The sequence below is a fragment of the Tiliqua scincoides genome, chromosome 1 (genome assembly GCF_035046505.1).
Source record: "Tiliqua scincoides isolate rTilSci1 chromosome 1, rTilSci1.hap2, whole genome shotgun sequence".
NCBI lineage: Eukaryota > Metazoa > Chordata > Lepidosauria > Squamata > Scincidae > Tiliqua > Tiliqua scincoides.
In genome coordinates this window covers 81,924,373-81,934,659 of record NC_089821.1, presented here as the reverse complement: position 1 = coordinate 81,934,659, position 10,287 = coordinate 81,924,373, and the positions used below count along the sequence as shown (strand labels likewise).

The window sequence follows — 10,287 nt, the reverse complement described above, 5'->3', positions numbered from 1 at the left end:
TGGAAGACGCCCTGCGTGAAAAAGGTGGCGTCGCAGCTCCGCAGAGCCCTGATCCGGGGAACTTGCGCTTGTGGGCGAGCCGGACAGCAGGCGGCGCTGGATGCTCATCAGCCCGGAGGAGGAGTTTTTGGTTTCTGTTTGCTCCGGAGTGGTGCGGAATCGAAAGTGAAAGTCGGCGCGCTGGAGGCCTGGAGATGGAGGGCTCCTCTTCCTCGCTTTGGGTGCAGGTTCACCCTGCAGACCTGCACCCGGAGAAGCTGCGGCACAAGCTGCAGCTCTACTTCCAGTCCACGAGGAACTCCGGGGGCGGAGAGTGCACCGTGGCGGTCGAGGATCCCCAGCGGGGCGTCTACCGGGTGGAGTTCGCCTCCAAGGACGGTAAGGCGCAGGAGGCCCCCTCGATCGGGCGGTGCCCGGGACAAAACCAGGCACGAGCCCAGCGTCCCTGGGCAGGGGGGCGCCCCTGGGCAGGGGAGGCAGGACGCGCGCTGGTGATAGGGGAGATGGTCCCCAGCCAGCGCTTCATGCGCACTCAGAGCCCCGCCGCGCCCCTCTTGCAGTGCTCCCGCTGATGCTCAACAGGAGCGCTGCACATGGAATTCCAACAGGGGAAGATCTTCAGAGCCTCCTGGGAGAAGTTGCGCCCGTTGGAATACGGTTTGCCCTGCAGCTGTTCAGAACCCGGGGAGCTGCCCGCACAGACCAACTGGTCCTCGGATGGGAGCCAGCGTTCGACTCTGGGACCTCCCTTAAGTGACTAGCTCTGAAAGCCCCCTTCTCCCCCCCCCCATGGCTGAGTCTATGTAGTGTGCCTCCTTCCTCTTCTCTGGGTAATCAAAGTCCTCACAACTGAGCCATGCGTTCGGGAAGGGCAGGTCTTGGAGGTAAGTAGTATTAGGAGATCCAGGGCCCAGTCCTAGCCAACTTTCCAGCACTGGCGCAGTGCCCATACCTTGAGGAGGATCTATGACTGCCTCTCCACCAAAGGATGCAGTGTATGCCCCATTGGCCCAGCTGCACCGGCAGTGAAAAATCGGATAGGATTGGACCCTATCCTATCCAACTTTTAGCACTGGTGTAGCCACAATGGAGTCCCAAGGTAAGAGAACAAATGTCCCATACCTTGAGGAGGCCTCTGTGCCTGCCTCCCCACTGCAGGATGGAGCACACACCCATTGGCATGGCTGCACTGGCTTTAAATTGGGTAGGAATGGGCCCTCAGGCTTGAGTTGAGCAAAGGTATCCAAATACATTTTGGGTTTGCAGTAGGATGGTTTTCATTGTTGGTTTTTGTTGCTGTTGGTTGCATTGGGATGCTGTTTTTGTTGGTAAACAATGGGCAAGCTCATGCAGGCATCTTGTCAGGGGCCTGCAGAAACAGATGTATGCTGAGGATCTCTCTCTATCTCACAGTATTGTCAAACACTCCATGGTTTTTCTGTGGCTACAGTGTCAAAAGCAGCGATTTTCAACCAGTGTGCCACAAATGGTTCACAAGTGTGCCATGGGAGTTTGGCAAATTTGTTTATTAAATAAATACCATTTATTAATATGGCCATTGAGGAATGTGAACCCCCCCACCAGCAGCATGGTGTGTCTTGTTAATTGTCAAAAGACTGATGGTGTGCCTTTACAATTTTAGTGTCTTGTCAGTGTGCCATGAGGTGAAAGAGGTTGAAAATCGCTAGACTAAAGGCTGCAATGCCATGTCTGTATGGACACTAGCACAACACTTACCAACATTCTTGTATCTTTTTTTTTTTTTTTTGCTTGGTCTCATCAAATTAGCAAAGAAGAGAGTGAAATCACGTGAAGAGCATTGCCTGAAGACGACTGGCATGTCTCTGCACATCTTGCCAGATCCTGAGATGATGGATACTACAGAAAACGCTCTTCCAAATGACTTGACAAACACAGCTGAAAGGTCACTCGCTGCTTCACTCCCTCCGCAGCTTCAAAACGATTTTGAAAAGCAGCAACATAATGAAAAAAATACCTGTGATCTTTCCGCAAGTGTCACCAGAAGGGTGAGATGCCAATCTTCCAAGCCCCATAATTCACAGCTCCCCATTTTAGGCCCTCAAATACTGGTTAAAAATGAAAATTTTGAAATTTAAAACATGGTGAGATGTTACTTTTTTTAGGCTTATCTTGTGATCACATTGGCTTATTTTTCTCCTTCCCCTGCCACTATATTTGTTTTTGATGAAAGCTGGAGTTATTCTCATGCATTTGCAAGTGCAGTCTTGTGCGTGGCTGTATTTATCTATATATGTGGCAAATGTAGTAACATCTTATATCAAGCAATGAAATCTGAAAAAAGAGGGAAAACCTCTACCACCTCCATTGCTTCACTTGCTTGTGGTTTAAAAAAAAACCATTAAAACAGCAGTAAAAACCACCACTAAAAACATAGAGTGGCCTTACAAAATAAGTCTGTAACACTTAGTAACCGGGAAATGTTTTTACTAGCCTGCTGGCCTCCCTGTTTCATATAAATTTATCTAAACTGATTTGTGTTCCATAGTTGGCTTGAAACACCCAGAACAAATTCTTGCCCGGCTTACAAAGCCTTCTTGCCTGGTTGGAGGGCGGGCCATAGCTCAGTAGAGGAGTGTTTGCAGAAGCCCCAGGTTCACTCCTTGGCATCTCCAGATGGAAATGGCCCTGCCCAAAACCCTGCTGAGCTGCTGCTCATCAGACTACTAAAGAATACTGGCTTAGAGGACTGATAGTCCAGTTTGCTATAAGGCAGTTTAATGTGTTATATATTTAATGTGTGTTTCCCAGAGGCAACGGCAAATAGTCAGACCCATAATGGTGCAGATCCTTACTCCTGTTTCTGTTCTTGCATATATTTTCATGGAAATCTGGAGTCATGTTGCCCCCTCCCATCCTTTATGTCAGAGGCTTATGTGAAGAGTATTCTGAGGAATTTGGTTTACACTTAAGATGACTAATAGCAAGGTGAGATAGTGTAACAGGAGACTTTGATTTTAGAGTCTTTTGTTAAGGGCCCACCCATTTCATGTTTTAAAAAAAATCCTTTTACTATTTGGGGCATATGGTTTTTGTTGTTTTGCATATACAGTATTTTCATCTTGGTTTTAAGTACGACTTTGTATTCCTCATTGTTTTGAAAAGAATAAAATACTGATCTGCTTAAGATCTTCGATAAGGGTCCCAGGAAGAAATATCCCTCCTCTCTTCCCCCTTTTCAGCAAAACCGAACCTTCCCACACCATTTAATATTCTCAAGTATCCATCCTCTATCTGTCCTAATGTAATCTGAGCCTGTTTCAGATGAAGTTCTGAATATCTAGTCCTGAATCAAACTCTAAAGATATAAGTTTAGGGATATAACTATAGATATTTGTGAAATATTACATACGTTCAATCCTGCTGAATATGCAGGATCACCAGGGACTTTTACTGGTCCTAAAACTTTGGTGTCTTGATTTGTCTTAAGCCACTACCCCCAATACAACTGATTTTGAAGCAGTTGGTCGTACCTCTCTTCCCCTCACCCAGGTGTGGCATTCTGCTTATTGGATGAAGGAAAACAAAATGCAGTGGCAGAGCCCTAGCAGGTTTGCTGTCACTCTCCAGCAGTATCTATCCTTATCTATTTAATTTGTATCCTGCCTTTCCCAATGAGGGCCATCAAGGCAGTTTACAATGTTAAAAGCAGTACTAAAATATTAACATAATTAACAGCCCAATCCTATTCATGTCTACTCAGAAGTAAGTCACATTACAATCAGTGGGGCTTACTCCCAGGTAAGTGTAGATAGGATTGCAACCTAAAATAATAAATACAAAGCAGATTCAGACATAAAACAGTTAAAAATTACACCAGCCCAGGTCATCACATCGGCTTTCCTATGCCATCCTTAATAAAAAGGTCTTAAGGCCTTGCCTCCCTCTAGGGAGGGAGCCACTCTTAATTCCAAGGGGAGAGAGTTACACAAGTGGGGTGCCTCTGCCAAGAAGGCCCTGTTACCACCATCCTTAATCAGTGGTGGCCCAGTTAAGAGGGGCCCCTCTGATGACCTCAGGGGATCAGATGGATTAATGGAAGGAGGCAGTCCCTCAAATCCTTGCAACAGTCTTATTAAAAAAGCCAATATAATTCTGTCCATGCAACATATTTGGAGGAGGATGTTGTGATGAGGCTGAGGAGTGGCAAGCCTAAAGCCACCGTATTGGATCATGATTGAGTTCCAGTCTGAACCTGAGAAAGCCAGTTGTTAACATGCCTGATTAAGTAATAGATTGCACCAGCTCAAGTTGCCTTTGCTTGATCTTTTTTTCAGATATTCCTCAGCGTGACTGCCACTTTGAATACCGACTTGCTCCCAAAAGAGGCAAGAGATCAAGTGACTAGTTTGTTCCCCACCTTAACAACAGACCGCGACACAAATTGGCAAGGCATTGAAAAAGTAACGGGAGATTATGAAGAGGTTGAAAAATTGTACCATTATTTTGAGAGACGCCTGGAACGTTTCCAGGGCTCCCCGGAAGTTTTGCAACCTGAAAGTCAGAATGGTTTAGAAGAGACGATTGCGAATGTTGGAGAAGAAAGAAAACCTTATTTAGAAGGGAGAATGCAAGTACCTCCAGCCATCTTTGAATATTTCCATGTTATCTGCCAGGAACAAGTTAAAGAACTAGAGCAAAAGTTTAATGTAAAACTAATAAGTAAGGAAGGTGGCAGTAATGAGATGGTATCTGTACGATTTGTTCCTGCTGGGAGTCCTGATGGCATAGAGAAAGCTGAGCAGGTTTTTGTTGAAAGCATTCAGAAATTAGCATCGGATCTGGCCCAGGAAAAAATTCCTTTCACTGACAGCCAGCATTGCACTGAAGCACAAACGAGGTTAAATGCCCTGTATAAAAACGTCCTTGTCAAAAGGGACAGAGATGCATTAATAATCTGTGGCCCTCCTAAGGAAACTGCAGCTGCTAAAGGACTTGTGGAAGAAGTGAAGGCTGTTAGTTTCCCTCAGAGACCTGTATGTCACTCTCTGAGGATTGGCACTGAAGTTGATGGTGATGTATTTGAATTGCTAGAACCAGGATTGGCTAAAGAAATTGACGCAATAAACCGAAAGTATGATACTGAAATGGATAAAAAAAGCCATATCAGTACCCGAAAAGTGCACATCCGTTTTAAACTTAGGAATGACAAAAATCCCGATGGACTTAAACAAGCTTATGAGAGCTTCTGCAGTGCTTATGAAAAGGCCTTAAAAACATCGATGGAAAAAGTCATCGCCTTGAAACTTTCAGTGGACCAGAAAAGAAAACTGCAAAAAGAAAATCCTGGAGTACACATGAAAGAAACAAAAGAAGAACTGGTTATATTTGGTTATCCAGAAGACCTGTGTGTTTTTGAAAAGAACCTTAAGAAATTCCTGAAAAAGGATGTCCCTGCTGTTCCTGCACGCCCATGGGAATCTGTTCACAGTTCCAGCTTTGGAGCAACTTCAGGAGCATTCGCTGAGCAAAACCACAAACTGGACTCATTTCCTTCCAGCGCACTGCCCAGCACCATGGCAGGAGGAGTCGCGCAAGAGGAGACGTGTGCCATCTGCATGGATAAAATCTGCCAAAAAGAAGTGCTGCCCAAATGCAAGCATGAATTTTGCAAGGAGTGCATTGACCAGGCAATGCGCTATAAACCTGTCTGCCCTGTGTGTAATGTGTTCTACGGGCTGATGGAAGGAAACCAACCACCAGGGAAGATGTGCATCTCAAAAGAGCGAAAGTTGCAGCTTCCTGGTTATGAAGGATATGGTACAATCGTCATTAACTATAGTATACCTGATGGCCTTCAGGCGGTAAGGTTTTGAGTGGGAGTTTGATATTTTTCCATCCCTTGTTAGTTACTGTCACAGGCACCCATTCCTTGTATCCATGCTGTTGTAATAGCAGTTTCGTTGGAAGAACGCCAAGATGTAATGTCGATTTCTCCACAAAGCTCCAAATTCTACAAAAAGAAGATACAGAAACCATAGTGCATATCACTTAGACAGGAGAGTATCTAAGAAAGCTTTCCATGGCTTTCTAGAAGGGGCAGGTGCTGCTCTGGTGAAAGGAAGCAATTTTCACCAGGGCCCCCGGGAACTGTAAACCATTTTCCCTTGTGCTGTTTTCTTACACTAATTGCTCTTCCAAACCAGCCCTGAGACATGTACTTTGCCCCATTTGACAAAGTACAATCAAGACTGGGTTGGGATAAGTGGATGGTTCGGTTTAGGAAAACAATATGGGGATAAAACATCCCTATAGCCTAGCTATAGTGGGATAAGGAGTGGTGGTTCTCCAGTTGCATTGCACCATCACCAGGCAGCACAGAAGTGAACCACAGATCAAAGCTGCCTCAGGCACCCTTCTTCAAACAGCCAGAGCTCACAGAGGCAACCAATGAATTTTATAAGCCACTGTCAGTGATATTGCAGCTGATGCTCCACGAAACAAGTACATGGTGCAGCTGTACTGTGCAAGGAATATTTCTGGGACTGAAGAGGGCTCAGGTAGCATAAGGGGCTGCTAGTAACCCCATACTAGCATACTGGTGTCCTTCTAATAGTAACTTGTTTTCTTAGTACTGGAAAGGAAAGCGTTTGGGGGTTTCAGAAAGTTTGTGCAGCAGAATAAGAAACAGGGTGGGGCTGTAGATGCTTTTTATTGTGCAAATCCTAGGCATCTTCCTTGTTGTTGTAACTTTCCTATCTTCTTGTAGATGCAAAATAATATCTTGTTGACAGGAAAGGGGAAGGTATTGCCCTGGGGGAAGAACCTAATAACTCAAGAGTATAAGATAATCAAAGGGGAGGGACCATATCTGGGTGGTAGCAAACCTGCTAGGTACACTGGAGATTATAGGTTCACTTCTCTGGTGTCTCCAATAGGTCTGGGAAAGCTTGGATAGCCACTGGTAGTAGGCAGTGTTGACTTAGGTGGGCCAAGTGGCTTTGCACATCATAAACAGAGGCCATCCTGAGCTTTATACTGTCTGGGGCTGCCTCCCACTTTGCCACTCCCCTGCCCCATAGCTGGGGGAGGGACCATAGCTGAGTGGTAATGAACCTACTTGGTATGCTGGAGGTTCTCGTTTCAGTCCTTTGGCATCTTAGTAGGTCTGGGTAAGCCTGGATAGCTATTGGTGGTCACAGTAGACACTGTTGACTTAGATGGTCCAAGAGGCTTTGCACATCATAAAGCAGCTTTATGTGTTCAAAGGACAAGAAGCTCTGGTCTCATTGTCTCCATCTCTCATAATACTGCAACTTGGCCTACCCAGTGAAATTGATTGTTGGTAAGTTCTGGATAAATGAGAGCAATTCTTCACCCTGCTCATAATTAAATCAATTAATTATGATCAAAGAATGTAGAGGTGACCACTAGCTTGCATGACTTTAGAAAATTTTTAGAGAAATTAGTGGAGACGACTTAAATCTGTGACTATTAGCCATAATGGCTCATAGGAGTTTCCATGTTCAGAGCAGCGTAACTTGTCGTGCTACATGTTCCACACACTGCTTGGGAGCCATTCTTGCAGCAGCTGCTGAGCTACCCTTGGAAACAGAGAGCTAGATTAGATGGAGCCCCAGGATAGAGCAGAGAAGTTCTTCAGCCCGCCATTTAATGGGCATTCTCCCAGTTAAGTATAATGCAACGTGTTTAATATTACCATCATTCTTCACATACCAGAAAAACCATCCAAATCCAGGAAAACAGTTCTTTGGAGCACATCGCACAGCATATCTACCTGACAACAAAGAAGGAAGAGAAATTTTGCAGCTGCTTCAGCGGGCCTTTGATCAAAAATTGATTTTCACTGTGGGCCAGTCTCGCACCACTGGTATGATGAATGTAGTTACCTGGAATGACATTCACCACAAAACCTCCGTATTTGGAGGGCCAGAGAGGTGAGTAGAAGGAAAAAGTGGTTTTGGTTTTATTTTTAAAAACCAAGCAGCACACCAAGCAGGTGCTGATGCTCTTTGCATTTCTCCACAAATACTCATGTTGCTATAATCCCAACAGTTAGAAGAGGTCAGGCAGAGTCTAAGAAACCACTGCTCTGCATTTTCCAACCCTAATAATATCCACTCTTTACATAGAGCATTTTTAGTTATCACTGTGATCCTTGCACTACATGTAGCTGTGGAGATGCTGATCTTTGATGACTTTAAAATGGGATTTTTCAACAAATGCATATCTGTACAGGCATATCAATGGCTGAAAGCCAGGAGTGGTATATGCTTCATCTAATCTCAGAGGCAATGTGCTCCCAAATGCCTATTTCAGGGGAGCAGTGGTGGAGGGGTATGTGCCGCCTTCTCCAGTTTATGGGCTTCTTGGAGGTCTCTGATTGTCCACTGTAGGCGAGAACACTAACTTAGATAGGCCTTTGGTCTGATGATTAATTAGGGCTTTTCCTATTTAATGAATTCATGGCTAGAGTCAAATTGCAACTAGAAATGTCATGGTTTGTAGCTCATGTTCTTAACTACTATGCTACAGCAGCTTGCAGCTAGAAACCAGATGTTATCAATATCTCACTTGGGGGTGAAAAAAAAAACATAGCAGATTACTTGGCCAGAAGACTGGAAGATCATCTATACTGATCAGCATTAAAAAGTAGCCCTTGTGGATAATTGGTCTGAGCAGTCCTGAGCAGGTGAGTCTCAATTTCCTGAGAGAGAAATATGCAGGTTTTGTGGACAAGCAGTAAGAGCCAGACTGGAAGCAGGAGGGAGAGGAACGTGTGCACAAAATGAAGCATTTCGAAATGTGGTTAGCATGTACGTCAGTAGATTGAAGACTACTGTACATTAAGGAACATAACTCATTCAGTACACTACTGAATTCTACTGTACTATTGTACCAAGTGTGATAGTTGAGAACACTACTAGTGTTGTGGGCTTCTTGTGATTGGCCAGGCACATGTTGCTCACACATTGAGCTCACAGGTTGTTTTTTAAAGAATGAGTATGACCAAAAGTGCATTACATCTCCCAGCTCCAGTGCCCAATTGACTGGAGTAGAACAATTTCTCTTACCTTGCCCTCACCTCCATGTTCTGCTGTGGGCACTTTCTGACTGACATTTCTCATCTCTTGGTGTCCATTGAGTATATCAGGCTGTTATTGATAACTTTTTTCCCCCTTTTCTGTTAATTCAAGCATATGTATTTCTGCATACCAAGTGAGTTCCCCAAAATGCTATGTCAAGGACTGGTCCTGGAATAATCTCAGATCCAGTTTGACCTATTTATTTGGAGAAATTTCTGAGAATGGATGCTAATATGGTGCCATATAATCTGTTATCTCTGACATAATTCACTTTCAAAAACTTTCAGTTACATGATATTTAAAGAGAAGATGCTATTCGACTGTATCATTTCACCATGGATTTGATTTAAATGAGTTTCTCTTCCTCCTAGTTTTGGCTACCCTGATCCTCATTATCTGAACCGTGTTCGAGAAGAACTGAAGGCAAAAGGAATTGAATGATTATTTTTCAGTCAACTGTCAAGAATCTGTAATTTATATATAAAAATACCACTTAGCATATTGATAGCAAGCTGAAATTGAAATTTGCTTTCAAAGGTTAGCTATTGAACCAGTGCAGAAATTTGAAATGCAGAAAATTAGATCTCATGTTCGGGACTGCAGAGTCATGCTGAATTTTTTCTGGGTACTCTAATACATTGAGTTCTAAGCACATTGAACTAAGACTCACTGATTTCATTAAAATATAGTGATGAAATCAGTGGGTCTTGATCCTGTTGGATCGAAACCTTAGTTTGATACAGTGTTGTTCACATTACACATAAAAATCAAAACAAACTTGTAGCTTGTGCCCTAAATGAGCCTAAGAGAACTTAGCCACTTGAGGCATTGTTCTATCACTCATGCATAAAAACGTGGTTTTTCTTAGTTGGACTTAGGTTAACTGTATTCCACTTGCTTTAAAAAATTTAGTCCTTAATGGTTAAAACCAAATGCTGAGCAATATTCTCTTGCAAGTTAGCGCCATCTTAAAGGCATAACTGGTATGTACATTTTTTTCTGGTTATAGAAAGGCATTATGGGAGCTCTACTAATCTGTCTTTCTTTTAGACCATACTTTTTGTTGATATGCTATCACTACCTATCTGAGTTGAAGTAGGGGCATGATATGACTACAGCAACTTGACTGTGTTTAAATATGCTCATGGATTAATTGTGAAAAATTGCCTTAAAAGCAATAAAGCTACGTTCTGGTTGTGTA

General features: G+C 43.7%; 1 protein-coding gene across 1 annotated transcript; it reads left to right on the top strand.

The window, feature by feature from the left end:
• The first annotated feature begins 174 nt into the window (after window positions 1-174).
• Window positions 175-10,287, top strand: DTX3L (deltex E3 ubiquitin ligase 3L). The gene is made up of 5 exons (XM_066611848.1): window positions 175-378; window positions 1,789-2,027; window positions 4,317-5,843; window positions 7,720-7,937; window positions 9,458-10,287. Exons 1-5 carry the CDS (start codon window positions 195-197, stop codon window positions 9,525-9,527), a joined length of 2,238 nt encoding a protein of 745 aa, XP_066467945.1. The 5' UTR covers window positions 175-194; the 3' UTR covers window positions 9,528-10,287.